General features: G+C 49.1%; 1 protein-coding gene across 1 annotated transcript; it reads right to left on the bottom strand.

Annotated features, from left to right (window-relative positions):
- Window positions 1-10414: 10414 nt before the first annotated feature.
- On the bottom strand, window positions 10415-20908 carry RSPO4 (R-spondin 4; the record flags this gene model as incomplete). Its single annotated transcript, XM_023550114.2, has 4 exons — window positions 10415-10518; window positions 15070-15255; window positions 19864-20004; window positions 20680-20908. Coding segments are annotated over 4 exons (660 nt in total), but the record flags the coding sequence as incomplete, so codon positions are not given.
- Between the last annotated feature and the right edge of the window lie 1481 nt (window positions 20909-22389).

Below are 22389 nucleotides of genomic sequence, written 5' to 3'. Positions count from 1 at the left end.
AGAGGACATAGTCAAAAATGAATCTCTCTCCCACCCCTGTCCTCTAGGCACCCATACCCCCTTCCCCAAGGCAACCCCTGTGACCACCTTCTTGTGAATCTCCCCAGAGATATTTTATGCACATGCAGGCAAGTACACATAGAATTTTTTTTTACACAAATGATGACAAACTCTACATGCTGTACTGCACTGTTCTTTTCTCATTTACTAACATTTTGGAGATCTTTATCACTGTGTAAAGATAAAGAGCACTTCGTTTTTTTTGGACGCCTGACCTAGGTGATATTTAAAAGACCATAGGACCGTTCAGCATGGACACCGAGCAATCGGAATGGATCCAGCTGTGCGCAACCCTCACATGTGTGCTGCTCTGATGCTGGACATCAGCTCTGTGTCTGCTTAGTTTTCCGTTGCATGGATGTGCTAACACGTACCAGCCTGGTCTTCAGTTGGTGGGCACTTAGTCTGCTCCCAATGTTTTTCTCTTTCAGTCAAGGTTGCAATGAATACCCATTTTTACATTTGTGGGAGGATATATGTAGAATACATTTTTAAGAAGGAAATTGCATTCTACATTCCAATGTTAAAAAATAAGAATTTTAATCCATACCTCACACCATACACACAAATTGACTCGAAATGGAGCACAGATCTAAATGTAAAACCTAAAACTGTAAAACTTCTAGAAGAAATTACAGGAGAAAGTCTTTGTGATACTGGGTTAGACAAAGAATTTTTAGATAAGACACAAAAAGGGTGAGTCACAAAAGAAAAAATAATAAATTCTATGTAATCAAAATGTAAAACTTCTGCTGTCCTGAAGACACTGTTAAGAAAATGAAAACACAAGTCACAGATTTCTGGAAAATGTTTCTAAAACTCATATCTGATAAAAGACTTTTATCCAGAATATATAAAGAGCTTTCACAACTCAATAAAAACACAAAATAGATTTGAATAAATGGAAAAAATTTTCTTGTTCTTTAACAAGATGATTCAACTTCATAGCAATGTTAATTGATAAATTTAATGTAGTAGCAATAAAATAGTGTTTTTCTAGGAAAAAAGAAAATAAATTATCAGATTTAAAAAATGGGCAAACAATTTAAACAGTTACTTCTCCAAAAAAGAAATACTGATGGCAAACAAGCACATGAAAAGATAGTCAACATTATCAGTCACTAGAGAAACGCAAATTAAAACTACAATGAGATTTCACAATGTATTTACTAGAATGGCTAAAATTGAAAATAATTGATAATATCAAGTGCTGGTGAGGATACAGAGCATCTCAAACTTGGGAAAAGTGTTTGACATTTTCTTTATAAAGTTAAATGCACACTTTCCATATGACCCAGCAATCCTACTCCTAGGTATTTATGTAAGAGAAATGAAAACTTATGTTCACACAAAACCTGTACACAAATATTTATAGCCACCTTTCTCACGATCACCAAAAACTAGAAACACTCAGCCACCAACAGGTGAATGGGTAAACAAACCGTAACATCCGTGTAAAGGATGTTGTTGTCGGTGCTGTCAGATCGATTCTGACTCAAAGCAACCCCATGTAACTGAGTAGAACTTCCTGATAGGGTTTTCTAAGCTGTAATTCTATGGGAGTAGATCAGCAGGTTTTTCTCTCACAGAGCTGCTTGTGTGGGTTCGAACTGCCAACCTTTTGGTTAGCAGCTGGGCATCTAACCGTTGCACCACCAGGGCTCCTTAAGCGGAATACTACTCAGTAATAAAAAGGAATGAACTACTCATACATGCAACAATATAGATGAATCTCAAAGACATTATGCCAAATGGAAGTAGCCAGGCTCAGAAGGCCCTGTACTATATGATTCCATTTATACGACTTTCTGAAGAAGGCACAAGGACAGAGAACAAACCAGTTTGCTGGGGCCTGGGTGGGGTAAGGAGATCAACCGTAAAGGGGCAGGAAAGAATTTTGGGGGGATAATGGAACTGGTCTATATCCTAATCGTGATGGTGGTCACATTACCGCATTATGTTTGTTAAAACTCAATGAACTTCATACCACAAAGGGATGGATTTTACTGTAGTAAATTGTATTTCAGTAAACCTGATTTTAAACAAAGGGTGCATACACTCGTAAATTTGGTGACTATTTCCAAAACGCCCCACAGAGACAGAGGTTATAGTGTGTCTTAGTCATCTAGTGCTGCTGTAACAGAAATACCACAAGTGGATGGCTTTACCAAAGAAAAATTTACATCTTCACAGTAAAATAGGCTAAAAGTCCAAATTCAGGGCATCAGCTCCAGGGGAAGCCTTTCTCTGTCAGCCTTCTCATCAATCTTCCCCCAGACTAGGAGCTTCTCCACATAGGGACCCCAGGTCCAAAGGGTGCCCTCTGCTCTCGGCACTGCTTTCTTGGTGGTATGAGTTCCCCCTCTCTGCTATCTTCCCTTTCTTTATATCTCTTTAGAGATAAAAGATGGTGTAGGCCACACCCCAGGGAAACTCCCTTTATACTGGATCAGGGATGTGACCTGGTAAGGGTGTTACAATCCCGCTGTAATCCTCTTTAACATACAATTACAATCACAACATGGAGGACAACCATAGGACAACCTAACCAAATTGATACACACATTTCTGGGGGGACATAATTCAATCCATGACATAGTATTTATTTGTTCACCCACATAGTGTGAGAATGAGGACCAGGCTTTGGAGGTAAGCAGGGAGTGGGGAGTGGGGGGTATATGGCCAGACCCAAGGCTGTTTGCTGGGAAGTTGGGACAATGGCTAGATGCCCATCTACTGGAGCCTTGTTGACCTCACGCAGCCTGCGGATGCCATAGCATTTGTTTACTAAGAATGCTGGGCTTTTGGGCTGGTGCAGCTTTGGCCTTAGGATTTGAGCCTTGCTTTTTCCTCAGGCTTCCTGGGCAGTGCCGCCTGCCCCTTTGTGGTCTAGAGAATTCTAGGACTCAAACGGGAGAGAAATTGGCCACAGCGCTGGGGATCAGACAACAGATGTGGAAGGGGGCAGGAAGTAGAGTCAAAGGGAGAAGGGCCACTTTCCAACTGGGGAAGAGATGGTGAATCGGTAAGCCTTCCTGGAGGAGGAGTTTCTATGTTGAAGAACAGATAAGATTTGGAATGGAGGAGATTGACAAGTGAATGAAAGAATGAACAGAGTTATAATATTGAGAGCAATCATTACTCAGCCTTACTATGTGCCAGGGGTTTGCATATCATTTCATCCTCCACTACTCTGGGAATGGGTGTTACTACTTTCGGCCTCATTTCACAACAGCAGAAAAGGAAGCTTGGGGGTGGCGGTAAAGTGGCTGGTCCAAGGTCAGCAGCCAGCTGGGAGCAGAGCTGGGATACGCCCCAGGTTTGTGTGACTTGCTGGTACGTTCTATCATCCCCACTTTGGGGTGGATAAAGGCATCTCACTGAGCTCAGGGTGTTTGAGATTCACCTGAGTCTTGGCATCTGGACAATGTCTTCTCAGAATTTCTCTCCAGGTTTGTACAAGTGGGTGGAAACAGAATCTTCGTGAAGAGGAAAAAGCTGACCGCGGGCACCATGAAGGACTCGCCTTGCAGGCTGGAGCCTCACTCTTTGTCAGCCAGCTGGGCACCCACACGGGGGACGGGATTACCTCTTGAGCTCAAGGACATATCTCCAAGACGCTGTTTGAAAAATGCTTCATCTTTGAACTTATGTCAAAGCCATTTGAATTCTTATTAAGGGCACTTAAAAACCAGTTTGCAAAATGTCCCCAAAGTATTTTTATACTTGGTAATATATTCCATAGCTTAAAATTCTAAAGGAACAAAAGAAAAAAGTAAGTCTTTGCACCCACTCCCACCCCTGTCCCCCGCTCCTCTCCCCAGAGCCATCACAGTGACTGGTTTCTACAATCTTCTCACCTTAGTTTGCACATACATGAATCGTACACCCATGTATATATTTCTTCCCCTCTCCTTTTTCCTCCCTGTGATAGGTTACTATACACACTGTTCTGCACTTGCTATTTTCACATAACAATATGTCTTAGGGATGCTCTGTGTCACTGTATCAAAAGCTTCCTCCTTATGCTTTGAAGTTGTGTGACGTTCTATGGAGTGAAGGTGGGAGGTTATATTGAAGTAAATTTCCTGTGGAAGTTTAGGGTCTTTTCAGTTTTTTTGATATCACACCCAAGGCTGCAGTGAGAAGCCTTATGCCCGCATACACTTGCCATTTTGCACTTGGGCGAGCCTACGTGGAGGACAAATCCCTGGAAATGGATTGCAGGGTCAGGGACACGTGCATTGTAATTTTAATAGGTGTCGCCAACTTGCCTTCTTTGAGGTTGTGCCAAGTCACCTCCTCCCCAGGAAGGCAGCAGAGCCCTGGTTTCCCCACAGCCTGGCCAGGGCACAGTGGTTACAAATTTGTGGTTCTTTGCCAATCAGATAGGTTGAAAATAGTAGCTTTATGTGGTTTTATTGTCATTTAATTTGAGTGAGGTTGAACTTCTTTTTGATGTTTAAGAGGCATTTGGAGTTTCTTTTCCAGATAAAGTGTTTTTTTGCTGTACGGGAGCAATGCTCAGTGGAAGAGATGGTGGGGGATGCTGGAATGCATTTTTTCTGCGTGATGCCCATCTCCCCAGGCTGTGCCAGACAAGTCCCTGTGGTGGCTGCCTGGCAAAGTGTTTTGAGTCTCTAGTCTACCAATTAGAAACCCTGGTGGCATAGTGGTTAAGAGCTAAGGTTTCTAATCAAAAGGCTGGCAGTTCGAATCCACCAGGCGCTCCTTGGAAACCATATGGGGCAGTTCTACTCTGTCATGCAGGGTCACTATGAGTCGGAATCAGCTTGACAGCAGAGGTTTTTTTTTAATTCTACCACTTACTTTCCAGATTTCCTGTCTGTTAAAAATAGGAATAATAATAATAATTCAGAGGGCTCTGGGGAGGATGAATTTAAGTTTTTAATGTTAAGTGCCTGGTACAGTTCCTGGCTCAGACCTGGTGCTTAGGAAAGATTTGTTGAATGAACAAGTGAAATGGATGTAATAACAAAACCTTTTACTGAACACTTAGTATGTATCTAAGCCTCTTTTCATGTGTTAACTTATTTAAATTCACAAGGAAGCCATGAAGGATACTTTTATATTCCCTTTTTACAGATGAGGAAACTGAGTCACAGACATACAGAATCTTGCCTAAGGGCCCATAGCTGGTATGTGGTACAGGTGGGACTTGTGGCCTTGCTATCTTTCCCGTCTCACTTTCCTGCCCCTTCACCCTAGGAGAGAGGTGCCACTTTAACACCTGTTTCAGTTACCTATCTCCTCGAAACAAACCACCCCAACCTCAGAGGCATAAAACATTTTATTATGCTCGTGGGTTCTCAGGATCGGGAATTCAGGAAGGGCACAGTGGGAACGGCTGATCTCTGCCAGGGTCTCAGCTGGGAAGACTCGACAGCTGGGGGCTGGGACAGCCAGAGCTGAGGACCCATTTCCAAGATGGCTTCTCAGTCACATGTCTGGGTGGATGACCTTGCCCACCAGGAGGGAGGAAGGTTGTTTGGAAAGACAGGCTAAGCTTGTGTTTGGAAGTCATGGGAGCTGGGGGAGCCAGCAGACTATCCGGCAAAGAACCAAGGCTCCTTGGCTGCGACCCCGTAAGCTGGGGTCTGGCTCTTGGCTTAGGAGGCTTAAAAATTCTGGGTTTGGCACCCCCAGGAAGGACCCTTCCTCCAACCCTTTGCATATCTTGTTTCCTCTATTTGGACCCCCCTCCCACTTACTCAGAGCCCTGGTGGCATGGTGGTTAAGAGCTACAGCTGCTAACAAGAAGTTTGGCGTCTCAAATCTACCAGCCCCTCCTTGGAAACCCTATGGGGCAGTTCTACTCTGTTTATAGGGTTGCTATGAGTTGGAGGGTGGCCGGTTGTTCAGCTGGTTAGAGCATGGTGCTAATAATGCCAAGGTCGTGGGTTCGGTCTCCGTGTGGGCCAAAATATGTCATACATTTGGAAACCCTGGTGGTGTAGTGGTTAAGTGCTACGGCTGTTACGCAAGAGGTCGGCAGTTCGAATCCGTCAGGTGCTCCTCGGAAGCTCTATGGGGCAGTTCTACTCTGTCCTGTAGGGCCGCTATGAGTTGAAATCAACTCGGTGGCAACGGGTTTGGTTTTTTGGTTTTTCTACCAACTCATTCTTTTTTATACCAACTCATTCTGAGTAAGGCCTTCACATTCTCAGTTCTCAACTTACATATCTCCTAGGGGAGGAAGCTCCCTAGTTCCCTGAGGCGATAGGCTATGTTTGCAGTCCCTCCTCCCAGATCCTGTCCTCTGTGGAAGGCCTGATCCCACCATGGTAATCGACTATGGACGTGTCTGTATGCTGGAAGCTCCAGGGTGCAAGGCTTGGGTCTTTATCGCTATCACCTGGCACAATCCCAGGCACACAGTCGGAGGAATTTGTGAGACTGCTGAATTTTGACTGACTTTAACCTGAGCCTCAGCTTCCCTTCTGGAAAAGGGTGACACATTTTACTCACTTAGCCATGAGGTGGCAAAAGAGAAAGGATATAAATACATGGGGTGCAGACCAGGAGCTTAGAAAAATGATAGGTTGTAAAAGAATCTCCCGTGAGGCCATGCTGAGGCGAGAGAAGCAAAGGAAATGAGACACCGCCCACAAAGCCTTTAGTGTCTGGCACACAGTGGGTGTGCGATAAACACATTATTACTGCTGCCGTTACTGGAAGAGTGCTCGTTTCCTGAGTCAGAAGGCGCTCACAGGATGGATTGGAATTTTCCTGTAAGTGGAAACGGAGAAGTAGAGCTCCCGACCCGCTAGTCACCCAGGCCGGTGTCTCGGCGGAGCGCACGGCCTGCTGCAGCCATGGCGGCTGGCTGTGCAAGCTTGGGCAGGCCACCTAGTCAAGGAGCTGGGATCCCAGGGCTGGGCCCTCCTCTGAGAAACCTTTAAGACCTCCGAGTTCTGACACTGTCTGCGCTGCTGTGAACGCCACTTAGCTAAAGAAGTCACACTGGCAACTGCTGGCAGCCTCTCCCACCCTTCTCCAATCCCGGTATTTCAGGAAAGCTGAAAAAGTTGCAGGCCTGTCTGCTGCCCTGTTTCTGGTTGAGTGGCGACCTCTAGTGACAAAAGGTAGGAATGACATGCAAGGCAGCAGCTCGGGGTCAGGCAGGGATGGGGAAAGAGTGAGGGCAGGGATAGGATGGAGGAGTAGCGGGGAGAGGGCCCTGGGTGTGGCCGAGCTGGAATAGGAGTGCTGAGGCAGGGGGAGGAGTCTGGCAGGAGTTCCTCAGCTTGGACCAAGCTAGTGGTCTCTCCAACTGAAAGAGCATCCAGATGGCCAGAGCCTCCGTCTGGACTCCTGCCCTGACTGCCCCCACTCTGGTTGTGTGACCCAGGCTAGTCTCTGAGTTTGTCTGTAAACTTAGCTTTGCCTGTGGGAGGCAGTTAGATGCTCCCCACCTGACCATCAAGGTGCCTCAACCCTTCAGAGAGTGTGGGCGAGCAGGGATTTGAAAGGATTAGGAGCTGGGGGAGGGATGTTGGAGACCCAAACGTTATATGAGGGGCTTGGGCCCTGAACAAATCTATCTCCTAATTAGAAAATGTTAAAAAAAAAAAATTCCAGTGGACCAGGCCCCCTGGGACTGGGGAGGGGAAGAACGTGGCCAGTGAATTGCTGGACTGGAACCTTCCACTCACATTGCTTGGTCTCTCGGAATTGCGGAATATGGAATCTTTGGTAGCGTAGAATTTGAATCTTAGCAGAGAACTCGGACTGTAGAATCAGATTTTTGAGCCTGGAGGTCAGAATCGAATTGCAGGCCCCATTTTTCACTCTGGGGCTGGAAGTCATCTGAGCGCCCCTGCCCCTCAGGTTGTGCTGGAAGGAATACTTTTGCCCTCACTGCCTGCTCCTGAACTTGTTCACGATCATTCGGTCTGGGGTGGGGCCTTGGAATCTGAATTTTACAAAGTTGGGTTGCCCAGATTTGGCCAATTGATTTAATCCAGCCATGTCTCCTCTTCATCTATCATGTGGGGAAACTGAGGCCCAGAAAGGGAACCCCACAGACTTTGGGCCTGGACTTGAACTTACGACTCCCAATGCTGATGCCACTCTCACCAGCAGCCTGGAGTATGTAGACAGCTCCGTGGGATTGTCCCACCTATCTGAGACCCCTGACATGTCCTAGAGACATGTCAGAGAGCACAGGCTGCATCAATTGGGCTGTGAGCCTCTGGGGGACACAGCAGAACCCTCTTCTGCCTCTGAGGAGCCCCCTTCTGGAGAGGGACCTGGCTGGGCTGAAGACTCCTCTTCTTCTTTTAGTCCCCCCTCAAAAGCTGAAGCCCCACCCCATCCCAGACTCACCCTGACCCCTCAGTCCTGAGCATTCCTATGAAAACCGCCCCATATGTTTTAGATTCGGCTGCTCCAAGCTCATCAACATCATGGTTTTGTAACACCCACTTGATGCCCAAGAAGCATTTGTAAGTTTCTTTTTTATTTTTCCTTTATTAAAAAAAAAAAAAAAGTTGGGATCTTGAAACAACAGAGCATTTCAGAGGCACAAATTTTGCAGAAGAGGAGCTGGTGGTCTGGCCAGGAAAAGAGGGGCTCTACTGTCCCAGGGAAGTGAGAGAGAGGAAGCAAGCATGAGGCCAGGCTTTGGGGCATCAGGCCTCCCGAGGGCCTGGGTGGAAGCACTGTGGGGAGATCCTCAACTGCCAGGTGGAGGGCTAGTCTGGGGGTGGGCCCTGTCTTGGGTTGGGATACTGGGAATGTGCTATGTCATCACCTATAGCTCCTCCTTCCCCAGCCTGTTGCCCCTGGCTTCCCCAGAACACCTGGGCCCCTCCAGTCTCAGACCCATACCCCTCGCACCCATTCCTGCTCCTAGCTGCTGTCCAGAGACCCCACATGTTCAGGCCAGGCAAAAATGCCAATACAAGTCGTGAGTACGCCTTCCTGGGGTTCAGGGGTGCAAAGGAGGAAGGTTGTGCTCTAACAGTGGAATGTCAGGCAGTGAGAACAAACATCCTCAGTAGCTTGGTCTAACCTGGAGGCTCCTCCCACTGTTCCTCCTACCTGGTGTGTGCGTGTGTGTGGGGCGGAGGGGGGAGTCACAGTGAACTACAAATATTCAGGGTGTCAGTGGTGGGTGTGGGTGAGTGAGGGACTCTTCCCTTGCTCCTAACCCAACAATCTCCTTTATTCCTCCCTAAAGGACCCCAAAGCTTCCTTTCCATTGTGCATGTGCTGAGCACAGCAACCAACAGGTGGAAGGCAGAGCACGTGGGTTTGCTGGGTGCCTTTGGGCAAGCTTTTTCCTTCTCAGGCCTCAGTTTCCCCATGGGTACAATGGGCAGGAGATGCCAGGTGGGGATGGAGTGTCCTGAATAGTCTCAAAGTTCCTTTCAGCTTTGATGGCCTTTTCTGGGCTGAGCCGGTGGTTCTCCCAAGGATAACGGTCCCACTTGACCCAACCCCTGGGTCCCCAACAGACTTGGGAATACAGACAGCTTGGGCAGAAGGGGGCATGGGAACAGTGAGAGGGAGGAGGCAATGGTGGGGTGCAGCGCGCAGCTTTCAGGAGACCAGTCGGGTGGAGACAGGCCTGGTTGTCTAGCCAGAGGCTCCATCACAGCTCCTCCACTGCCAACTGGGGGTGGGTGGTGCCCAGGCCTGGCAGAGGGAGTCTTCGAGCCTCTTCCAGGTGACTCCTTGGCGGGTGGTGGCTGAGGACTATGCAAGTGGCATTCAGGGACTAGCCAGAGGATGAGGCATTCACAGTCCTCGGCTCTGGGGTCTCCTCTGGAGCAGAAGCAGGGCTTTCAGGGCTTGACAAGCTCACCTGTCCTGTGGCTCCAGCCCTACCTCTTGGAAACCCCTTCTTGGCAAAGGGAGGGCCAGAGAAAGGCCTAGGTTTCTTTACGGGGTACACTGAGCATTGTTGGGGAGGGCACAGGCTGTAGTTGGCAGATGGTCTCTCAAAGTGTCTGTGTGTGTGTGAGAGAGAGGGAGAGAGAGAGACAGAGGGAGGAGAGAAGTAGGACACAATGAAGAACAGAAAGAAAAAGGAGGAAAGGAAAAGAAAGGCAGACAGATCAAAGGAAAGACGGTAGAGGGAGTGAGGGATGGAAGAAGGAAGAAAAGAAGGGGAGGAATATAGAAGTGGAAAAAGTGAAGAAAGTAAGGAGAAAAGAAAAAAGAAGACTGACACAGAAAAAGGAGTGGGGAGAGAAAAGAGACTGAAGACAGAAGGATAAAAGACAAAAACTGAAGCACGAAGCAGAGAAGAGGGACTAAGTGGAGACCCTGGGAGTGGGCGGTCCTGGCTGGCGGCCGCAGGTGTCCTGCAGGCCTGGCCCAACTCTCAGGCTGGTGGCTGGTGGGGCCTCCCGTCCAGCTTGCGGTCCAGCTTTCTGTCCTTGCGAGGGCGCCGGTCTTTCCGACCCTTCTTCTGGCTGGGGTTTCTCTCTGCAGCAAGAGCACAGGGCGTAGTTTCTGGGGCTGCAGGGTGAGTTAGGCCCTGGGAGACCCCCCAAACCTGAGAAGATGAGTGTCTACCCACTCCCCAACAATGGGGCTCAGAATAATATTTGAGTGCTGACCGTACAACCACTCCTTGGGGTTTGGACTGCAGCATAAGTCACTCCAAAGCTGTAATGTTTCTTCTGGTTGTTTAGGGGGAGAGGAGGGTCTGTGTTCACTGCCGGCCTGCTGGGCATCTGGCCTGGCTGGGCCTTGAGGTGCCATAGGGCCCCTAAGCAGGGGCCAGGGTGACCTGGGGGGGTCCCATGTGCACGCACTTCACAGTTTACAAGGCTCTTCTCTGGAGACGCCACACCTTTTACCTGGGTCCCTACACCGACTTCCCCAGTCACCTCCCTGCCTGCAGGCTCTGTCCTTCAACAACAAAAGCAGCAGTTAGAGAGCGCTCACTGCATACCGGCCACTGTTCCAAGTGTTTTATGTGAATTAAACCCTGCGACACTTCATGACAGCCATGGGAGGTGGGCATAGCCTCATAGCCCCCATTTGACGGCCATCACCCAGTTCCCACTGCGGGGAGGGGTAGGCTGGGATGCAAACCCCAGACCTAATTTTGGCTCTTGATCCCGTCATGCCCCTCCCCCTCCCTACCGGAGCTGGGGTGAATTTCTAACAGAAGCATCTGAAGTTTCAGCTCTCAGATGAGAGAGGCAGCTGAGGCCCAGAGGGTGAAGCCCTGCTCCGCACCACGGCCTGGGCTGGAACCCTTGACAAGTCCTGTGCCTTCCCTTCTCGGTGGCAAATATGGGCAGAGGGGATGAACCGAGTGACCAAAAGCCAGATGGCCAGGAGGGGAGGACAGAGTCCTAACAAGCAGGGCCCCCTCCTTCTAAGATCCTCCCACCTAGAGAAAATCTAATGAGAATAACTCCTTAAAAGTGCTCATGGAGCGCAGGGGCTGGCAAGCCGTGGCTGGGATTACAGAAATTGGACCTCATACACTGGGACAGGGTGTGTGTGCTGGCTCTCTAGGGGCACCCTGCTCTCCTGCCTCTGAGACAAGGCCAATGACAGACCTAAAATCCACAGATCTCCCAGCCCAGAACAGCCCCTAACAGAAAACCTGGTCAAATTAGCCTTCAATAAACCCACTGCAGTCTAGTCGATTTTGACTCATAGCAACCATGTAGGACAGAGTAGAACTGCCCCAGAGGGTTTCCAAGGCTGTAAAGAAGCAGACTTGATCCCACAGAGCGGCTGCTGGGTTCCAACTGCCGACCTTTTGTTTAGCAGCCAAGCACTTTAACCACTGCACCCCAGCCCTCAATAAAACCAAAAACCCATTGCTGTGGAGTTGATTCTGACTGATAGAGACCCTATAGGACAGAGTAGAACTGACCCATAGAGTTTACAAGGATCGGTGGATTCAAACTGCTGACCTTTTGGTTAGTTGATTCTGACTGATAGAGACCCTATAGGACAGAGTAGAACTGACCCATAGAGTTTACAAGGATCGGTGGATTCAAACTGCTGACCTCTTGGTTAGCAGCCGTAGCACTTAACCACTATGCCAGCAGGGTTTCCCAGCCCTCAGTAAAAGGCCTCAAATCACCGTACCCTCGTCTGTACACCGAGGGGCTTCCAGAATCTTGGGTACCAGGGAAATTTTCAAATGGAGCCCCCCACCCCACTCTCTGTCCGACTCCTGACTCCAGCCCTTGGTGGTCCCACAGACAAGCCCTAAACCGAAGGCCTCAAGGCCCCCTGCTGGCCTCTGGAGACATTCTGCCCTGTCCTTAAGACACTTTACTGCCACCTGCTGGAAATGTGTTGCATTAACACCACAAACTTAGTTCAGGTAAAGGTGAATGGCGCCCCCTGGAGTTGCATAGTGCCCAATGTGGACATTCATAAGGGGCAGGCCTAGTCTCCATGTCTCTGTGCGTGTCTCTCTGTCTCATTCCCCTGTGTCTGTCTGCCTCCTGCCAGGAGTGGAAAGCAGAAGGTCTCTTGCAGGTGGCAGATGCTAGCAGACACCCAGGGCTGGGAGGAAGGAGGCTGATGACCCTGTGGCCCCCTGTTACTGGCTCAGTGTCTCTGAGCTTCAGTTCTGTCGTCTAGAGCATGGGCAGGTGATAGCCCATCCCTGACAGGGTGGAGGTGGGGGCAGCCTCCCAGCACTGAGGCAGGGCAGGAGGAACCAGTCTGAGGGTGAGGCATGACAGCCCCATTTGTAGGACACTTTCCCATCATCACAACAACCCTAAAAGACAGGTAGAACCATTAGCCCCATTTTACAGATGAGGAAACAGAGGCACAGAGAAGAGCTGGAAGGGACTTGTCCCAGGTCACTCGAACCAGGCCCATGAGCTTCATCACCTCACCACACACCCATGAAAAAGATGAGCTGTTTCTGGTTATTAAGCTCATTGTGGGCCAGGCATGGTTCTCAATACTTCACCTGGACGAATGACTCACCTCACCTCGAAGGGCCTTATGAGGCCATCACTATTCCTGTTGCCATCTTACAAATGAAGAAACCACTAAGGCACCAAACCAAAAAACCAAACCCACTGCCGTCAAGTCAATTCTGACTCATAGCGAGGCTGTAGGACAGAGTAGAACTGCCCCATACGGTTGCCAGGGAGCACCTGGTGGATTTGAACTGCTGACCTTTTGGTTAGCAGCCGTAGCTCTTAAACACTAAGGCACAGGTTAAATGACTTCCTGAGGTCACAAATGTTTATTGAACACCTGCTTTGTAGTGCTGGGGATACAATGGTGAACAAGCCAGGCAGAGATCCCTGACCTCCTGAAGCTGACCTTGTTGGGGGGAGACAGACATCAAGTAAAATAAATAACAGAATATGAAATATGTTAGAAGGGACGAGTGTGGTAGGGGACAACAAAGCAGGAACGGAGAGATTTTCATTTCAGATAAGGAGGTAAACACTTCACGGATGCTTGCGGCTGCTGCTCTTGGTGTCATTATTATCACCTGGGGGAAAAGCTTTCCTCTCTTGCTTCCCACAGCTAATCAGCTACCAGCTCTCAGAAGCCACGAGAGGTGGGGCCACAGTACCTAGTGCTGGAGAGAACTGTCTGTGTGTCTGTGTGTGGGTGTGCAGGGGGCACTTCTCTGGGCCTGGAGTCTCTTAGTTTTTCTGGGCCCATCTCAATCCCTTTCCTAGCCTCAACTGCCCACCATGACTCCCAGGGGCTCCTTTCTCTGCTATCTGCATTCCCAACCCTGACACCACAAGTCCTTCTGAAGCTAGGGGTCTCCTCGGGTTCACATCCTGGCTCCACCACGTCCCAGCTATGTGCCCAGGGGGACTGTCTCCAGGTCGCTGACCCTTAACCACAACTCTTGATTCCTCTTTGCACACAGATCTACATTTGAATTCCAGGTCCACACTTCCCTAAGTGACTCGACCTTTCTGGACCTCTGTCTCCTCATCTGAAAAATGGAGATTATAATAATACCCACCTCATAGTGTTGCTGTGCAAATTAAATGAGTTAAAGAACGGAGAGAATTTCACCCCATGCCTAGCGCGCAGTAGGTGCGCAGTTAAATGAGTGACTTCCATATTGTGACTACTCATCTCTTACGCACCGCACTTTATGGCCCCCTTTCCCTTTAAATCAGTGGTACTCAGTGGGACAGTATTGCCCCTAGGGGTGTTTTGGAAAGCTGTGTGATCATTTTGGTGGTCACAATGAATGGGGGCCCTAGTGGCTTTCAGTGGACAGGGGGCTGGGGGAGCTAAGGAGGATAGTCCCCACAAAGATTTGTCCCCCACTCCATCCAATTCTCTAATGCCTGGACACATACTCAACGTAGCTGAAAGATCTGCTTATGATGTCCCGAGCCCGGAGCAAATTTTCATGTGGAAAGGCCAAGTGCCTTTAAGCATTTGTCCCATTCACTGAGTTTTCTAGGACTTCCATATCAATCAAGAGGCAATCAGATGGTTTGGCTGGGCTTTCCTACGAGTTGGTGACCATTTGGGAAACTGTGTTTCTGATGGCAGGGTGGTGGCACAGGGGAAGCACTGACCACAGCTACCTCTGTCACAGTGATCTGACTTTCCCTGCTGGAACAACTGACCATGTGTTCTCTGGTATGGTGGCCCGAGAGCTTCTATTGTGGAATTTTTTATTTCACTTTTCTATTACAGTTGGGGGTGCTATATGGATTTTAAAAAAAATGATGTGTGCAAGTGCGTTACATTATCCATTAATTTCATTTCAGATAGTGAAGAGGGCATTTCACAATCCTTATCCCAAGGGGGTCATATGGGAGGGTTGGGGACTACTGACATAAAGGAAAAGCGTGATCTTCCCCATGTGTCTGGGACTGACTCCAGCAAGGAAGACCCTCCTTTGAAAGGACATGGGAGAGAGCAATGCTAATGGTAGGCTTTCAGGCAGCCTTACAGGTAGGTACTGTTTGTGGAGCAGTGCTCCAAGGCCCCTAAAAGTCACCCAAGGCTCCTGCCCACGAAACCCTGCGTGCCCGCACTGGTGCTTACCTTCTGGGCAGTGCCTCTGGATGGGGCATTTCCGTGACTCAGACAGCACCTGACAGGTCGTTGCCTCCTCCCGCCCGGTCTGAATCGGCTCTCGGACCCGGGTCTCCACGCCCCAGGCTGACCCGCAGGTTTTTCCGTTGTGCCTGCAGGGGCTCCAGCTGCCCCAGGGACCCAGCTCACACTCCTCTGTGCGGTGGAGGGAGAGACAGACAGACAGGGTCAGCTGGCAGGGAGTGTCCTGCGGACCCAAGGGTGGAGTCTGAGGGATTCAATTCTCTGAAGACACATCCCACCTGCAAGGGACTCACGGTCTCTTACAAGGAGCAGAGGGGAGACGTTTCACCAGCTATTCCTAACTGGCTGGGGTGGAAGTGGGTACAGGCTGCTACTCTGGGAGGCCAGAAGCCAGAGTGACTGATTGTCTGGCTTTGAGGGGGAAGGCTTCCTGGAGGAGGTGGCATCTGAGCTAAAGGGAGAGGGAGGAGTTCATGGAGAAAACACACTCTAGGCAGGGGCTCTGAGCCCTGGGGGCCTGGCCGATCAAGTCTGAGAGACAGGGTGGCTAGACTGGGGGGACAGGAGAAGGCTTGGGAGGGGAGGGGCAGCAGAGGGGGCTGGGAGGTCAGCTGGAGAAGCTCTCCAGGCTAGGACAGGGGTTTGAATTTTATCACATTCTCCTGATCAACAGTAGAAGATGGAAGCTACGCAGTGCTGTTATGAGGAAAAACGAGGTCACGAGCATAAAAAAAAAGCTCTTTGTAGGGGCTACTTAAGAAAGATGTATATATATATGTGTATGTGTGTGTGTGTATACATAATTTGATTCTTTTAAGAGTTCTGAGAGGTGGGCAGAGACTAGCGGTAGCTATAAATACCCCTATTTGCAGATTAAGACACTGAGGCCTAGAGAAGGCAAGGGGCTTGCAGAACACAGCAAGTTCAAGATCCAACGGGGCCCAGAAAACCATCTCCAGACCTTAGCACAATGGTCCTTTGTTAGATGCATTCATTTGTCAAGTATAGATGGAGCACCTATGTGCCAGGCATGGTGCTGGGTGCTGAAGAGCAGGGGACAAGAGAGACCTGTGCCTGCCTCCCACAGTTCACCACCTGGAGAAGGCAGGCAAGGCGAGCAGGGTGCTCAGTGCAGACCTAGGGAAGCAGAGGTGCTGTGGGAGCCCAGAGGGCAAGTGCCAGCCTGGGGAACTGGGAAGGCTTCCTGGAGGTGGAGACTCCCAAGCTGAGTCTCAAAACTGGGCAGGGTGGGCGCAGGCTTGTCAGGCACAGGGAGGGGCAGTTGGGAGACATGCTCCAGGTGGAATAACCCCAGCAAAGCCCTGGGGTGACTCTGCCCTTGACACAGGCCTAGAGCCAGGGAAGCTGGAGCACTGGCTCAAATGACAGAGGAGCAAAATGGTGGGGGTAGAGAGGCCAGCAGATGGCATCAGCTTGCACAGGGCCTGGGAGGGCTCCGCCAGAGAGTAGCGGCGGCCGCTGAAAGAGCTTGAGCAGAAAAGAAATACGATCAGGTTGCCATTTTGAAATAACTACTGTGGCTGTGGGGTGGAGTGTGGGGCTGCAGGGAGTAAGACTTGAGGCAGAGAGATGCGGGGGAGGGCGGTGGATGGGGGTGGGGTGGGGAGAAGGTGGTGGATACGCACGGGGTGGGTCTATTGTTGTTGTTAGGTGCCGTCAAGTTGGTTCTGACTCATAGTGACCCTGTGTACCACAGAATGAAACACTGCCCGGTCCTGCACCATGCTCACAATCATTGTTATGCTTGAGCTCATTGTTGCAGCCACTGTGTCAATCCATCTCGTTGAGGGTCTTCCTCTTTTTCACTGACCCTCTACTTTACCAAGCATGATGTGCTGCTCCAGGGACTGGTTCTTCCTGACAACATGTCCAAAGCATGGAAGATGCAGTGTTGCCTTCCTTGCTTCTAAGAAGCATTCTGGTCATACTTCTTCCCAGACAGATTTGTTCGTCCTTTTGGCAGTCCATGATATATTCAATATTCTTCGCCAATGCCACAATCAAAGGCCTTAATTCTTCTGCAGTCTTCCTTATTCATTGTCCAGCTTTCACATGCATATGATGCAATTGAAAATACCATGGTTTGGGTCAGGCGCACCTTAGTCTTCAGGGTGACATCTGTGCTCTTCAACACTTTAAAGAGGTCTTTTGGAAAGCAGATTTGTCCAATGCAATGTGTCTTTTCTTGACTGCTGCTCCCATGGCTGTTGATTGTGGATCCAAGTAAAATGAAATCCTTGACAACTTCGATCTTTTCCCTGTTTATCATGATGTTGCTCATTGGTCCAGTTGTGAGGATTTTTCTTTTCTTTATGTTGAGGTGCAATCCATACTGAAGGCTGTGGTCTTTGATCTTCATTAGTAAGTGCTTCAAGTCCTCTTCACTTTCAGCAAGCAAGGTTGTGTCATCTGCATAATGCAGGTTGTTAATGAGTCTTCCTCCAATCCTAATGCCCCATTCTTCTTCCTATAGTGCAGCTTCTCGGATTATTTGTTCAGCATACAGATTGAATAAGTATGGTGAAAGAATACAACCCTGTCACACACCTTTCCTGACTTTAAACCACACAGTATCCCCTCGTTCTGTCTGAACAACTGCCCCTTGATCTATGTAAAGGTTTCTCATGAGCACAAGTAAGTGTTCTGGAATTCCCATTCTTCGCAATGTTATCCATAATTTGTTATGATCCACACATTTGAATGCCTTTACATAGTCAATAAAACGCAGGTAAACATCCTTCTGGTATTCTCTGCTTTCAGCCAGGATCCATCTGACATCAGCAATGATATCCCTGGTTCCACGTACTCTTCTGAATCTGTCGATATACTGCTGCAGCCACTTTTGAATGATCTTCAGCAATTTTTTTTATAACTTTTATTGTGCTTTAAGTGAAAGTTCACAAATCAAGTCAGTCTCTCACAAAAAAACTTACATACACCTTGCTACATACTCCCAATTACTCTCCCCCTAATGAGACAGCCCGCTCTCTCCCTCCACTCTCTCTGTCCATTTCGACAGCTTCTAACCCCCTCTACCCTCTCATCTCCCCTCCCTTAGGCAAACTTTTACTTGTGTGTGATATTAATGATATAGTTCGATAATTTCCACATTTGGTTGGATCACCTTTCCTGGGAATAGGCATAAATATGGATCTTTTCCAGTCGGTTGGCCAGGTAGCTGTCTTGCAAATTTCTTGGCATAGACAAGTGAGCACTTCCAGTGCTGCGTCCGTTTATTGAAACATCTCAGTTGGCGTTCTGTCACTTCCTGGAGCCTTGTATTTCGCCAATGCCTTCAGTGCAGCTTGGACCTCTTCCTTCAGTACCATCGGTTCCTGATCATATGCCACTTCTTGAAATGGTTGAATGTTAACCAATTCTTTTTGGTATAATGACTCTGTGTATTCTTTCCATCTTCTTTTGATGCTTCCTCCATCGTTTAATATTTTCCCATAGAATCCTTCACTATTGCAACTTGAGGGTTGGATTTTTTCTTCAGTTCTTTCAGTTTGAGAAATGCTGAGTGTGTTCTTCCCTTTTGGTTTTCTATCTCCAGCTCTTTACACATGTCATTATAATGCTTTACTTTGTATTTGCAATAAGGGAGTCGTTGGTCTTGCAAAATTCTTTCATGCAACCTCCGGCATCATTTCTATCACCAAGACTATATTTTCCAACTCCTGATCCTTTGTTTCCAACTTTTGCATTCCCTGGCAGCTCTAATCTGCTTTCCGCCCCACCTCCAATTTTCTTTTAGCAACCTGACATACTATGTGCATATTCTTGTGTGTCTCTTCTGTCTCGCCACTAAAATGTCACATCCACGAGGGCAGAGAAGTCACTGTTAAGTCTCCAGCACCTAACAGAGTGCCTGGCAGATGGCAGTACTCAGTAAATATTTTTTGAGTGAATGAATAGGTTGGATGGGATGTAGGTGAGAGGGAAGTGTCAAGACAAGGCACCACCCCATGAGTCATGGAGCTGGTAATTAATAGAAAGAAACTGAGAAGGAGCACCAGGCTGGGGGTGGGAAGGGTGGAAAGAAAGTGTCCAAAGGGCAGGGTGGCTGCTTGGGGAGGGACGTGGCTAGGACAGTGAGTCAGGAGCCATCAGCTTTTGAAATGACCGAGAATGCGAGCCCAGAGGGCATGTGTGAGCAGAGAAGCCATGGTTTAGGCAAGAACGCTGGGGAATGACTTCATGTAAGGGACTGACCACAGAAGATGAGCTCACAGAGGCGTCTGAAAAGGAAGTGCCAGAAAAGAATTACAGCAGTAATAATAACAACAGCTAATATTTATTGAGTGCTTAATATGTGACAGTATTAAGTACTTGACATTGTATTAATTAATTTAATTCTCATAACACCCCCCTATGAAGTAGGCGCTATTGTAATTTTAATAAGTGGAGAAACTGAGGGACATAGAGTTTAAGTGACTAGCATGAGGTCACTAGTGGGTAAATTTTAGGCTTGGGATTCAGACCCAGGTCTGTCTTATTCCCAAATCAGTGCTCTTCTTCTCTACTTTGCTGCCTCCCACAGTAGTAATAATGCCAATGTTGGTAGTAGTAATAATAATAATAACGGTTATGATGGTTCTAGTGCACTGAAGACTTACTATGTGCAGGTACCTGACATGGTACTATTGAGCCTCCCATCACCACGTGGCATTCTACTACCACTTCCTCCAGGTTTCCTGCTCCAGGGAGGGGCTGGAAGGGGGCAGGGCTGGGCAAGGCAAGGAGGCCCCCACTCACCCTGGCACTCCCGTGTGCTCTGATGGGCCACAGTGCCCAGCGGGCAGGTGGGTAGACACTTCCCCTTGTACAGGTAAAATTGCCTCTCGCACCGGATGCAGAAGTCCTGGCTGAAGCAGCTCTCGCACGTGGCCCCACATTCTGTAACAGAGCCAGGAACGCCTTGGTGAGGATGGCTGCCGGGGAGGGGGCGCTCTGGGGCTGCCTGAGGTGGGAAGGCCCTCTGAGTAGCCCCAGGCTCTGCAGCATTGGGATCAGGACTCAGTATCTCCTTTGAAGCCCAGCGTTGCCTGAAGTTAAACTAGGCTACATATGAGAACTCTCTCATTTGAACTGAGACTCAGCGGGGGCAGGTGACATGCCCAAGGTAACATGCCTCCTTTAATTTAAAGGTCAGGATTCCCTTTCTCATTTGAGCTGAGGCTCAGACAGGGCAAGTGACTTGCCCAAAGTTGCACAGCCAATTTGAGCTCCATTTCAGTGAAGGCTCACAGATGGTAATGATTCCTCCCAAGTCACAGAAAAACTTATTTAGGAGTTAGGACTCCTTTTCCCATTTGCGCTAGGACCAGAGAGGGTGAGTGACTTGTCCAAGGTCACACAGCAAACTTCTAGGGTAGAAGTGAAGATTCCTTGCCTCATTGGTACTGAGAACCAGAAAGGGCACTGACATGCCCATGGCTGCAGGGCTATCCTGGAGCCAAGCAGCTCAGAATCTGGGCTCAGACTTACTTCCCCAATTGCTGTGTTGGGGTGAGCTGGTGGGACGTGGGCCAGGAGCCCAGTGTTTGCACAGGACAGGGTGGAGCCACGTACTTCTGCACCTGTTGACTTCCTGGCCACGGACGCCGAAGTAGCCAGGTGGACAGTCGTGCACGCACTTGCCGTATTGGCGGATGCCTTCCCGGCGGATGAACAGGAAGAGCCTCTGCTGGCAGGTGGAGCAGCCATTCTCCTCAGAGCAGATGACACAGCCTGTGCAGTTGCCCCCCAGGCCAGTGCCCACTGCCAGCCAGACCAGGGGAGGGAAGGGTAGAGGAAAGGGAGAGAGAGATGGTCAAACCATACGTGTGTGCAGCTGAGACTGTCTAACTGGGATATTAACTGAACACATGGCCACCCAGACAAAAGACCACATTTCCCAGCTTCCCTTGCAGCTAGATATGGCTGTGTGGCCAAATTCTGGCCAATGGGATGGGATGAAGCAGTGTGTGCAACTTCTAGAGAGCTGCCATAAAGGACAGAATCATGCCCATTGTCATTCCCTCATCCTGTTGGGTGGAATGTGAACGTGATGGCTGGAGCACAAGCAGCCATCTTGGATCGTGAAGTGGAAGTCATGTGCTGAGGATGATGCAGACATGAGATAAAAAGAGCCTGGGTCCTTGAGGAGGGTAGACTGCTGTATAGACTGTTACATGAGAGAGAAATAAGTCTCTTTCGTTTAAACCATTTTTATTTGGAATTTTCTGTCACTCACAAATTTAACTTTTACTAAAACTGTATTTTTGAGTGCGTGAGGGGTGCACATGCATGTAGGGGTGGGGTGAAACGCTCACCCTTTGGCTTGGTTTCTGAACAGTACTCCACTCCTCACCATCACCATCATCAAATGCTCCCACACCAGTTGCTGTCAAGTCAACTCTGACTCATGGTGACCCCACGTGTGTCAGAGTAGGACCGTGATTCATAGGGTCTTCAGTGTCTGGTTTTTTGGAAGTAGATCACCAGGCCTTTCTTCCAAGGTGCCTCAGGGTAGACTCGAACTGCCAATCTTTTGGTTAGCAGCCTAGTGCGTTTACTGCACCACTAAGGGACTCCTGCAGTGTGATGAAATGTTTTGTGAGGCCTTTCTCACCGTGGTCTTGTAAATCCCACCAAATGATTGGGTAACCTGTTAAACCCATTGCCATCGAGTCAATTCCGACTCATATTGACCCTACAGGACAGAGTAGAGCTGCCCCATAGAGTTTCCAAGGAGCACCTGGTGGATTTGAACTGCCAACCTTTAACTACTATACCACCAGGGTCTCCAGTGGTTGGGTGGGACCATGCTAATAAGGCATATGGAACCCTAATGAGGGGATTGGTCAGTTCTGCCACCCCGCTGGGCTTGAAATGAGCTATCCCGGAGGTGGAAAAGGAGAGAATCCCACTACCACCAAAGACAAATAGCCAGGAGCGGAGCATTTCCTTTGGATGTGGGATCCCTGCACCGAGAAGCTCCTGGAGCCAGGAGAGAGAGAGCCGAAGACAGAGAGAAGAGGTGACAGAGAAATGGGGGCAGGAGAGACCAGCAGGAGACAGTGCATTGGGCTTCCCAGCCTACAGAGTGAGAAAGCTGAGTGCTTTTGGGCAGGAACCTTGCTGGAAGAGTAGGGTGCTGAAAGAGCTTTGTAACACTTGCCTGAGCAGGATAGAGGCTGGGGGGCCAGGGATAGATGTGCCTGTGGCATGGCTGGGGAGGGGCTGTCCTGATGGAAGAGCTATATCCTGACTGAGCCTGAATTGTAACCTAATACTTCC

Source organism: Loxodonta africana, chromosome 24 (genome assembly GCF_030014295.1).
Source record: "Loxodonta africana isolate mLoxAfr1 chromosome 24, mLoxAfr1.hap2, whole genome shotgun sequence".
Taxonomy (NCBI): Eukaryota; Metazoa; Chordata; class Mammalia; order Proboscidea; family Elephantidae; genus Loxodonta; species Loxodonta africana.
Note: the sequence above shows the minus strand (reverse complement) of the source record. Positions and strands in the feature narration are given on the sequence as shown.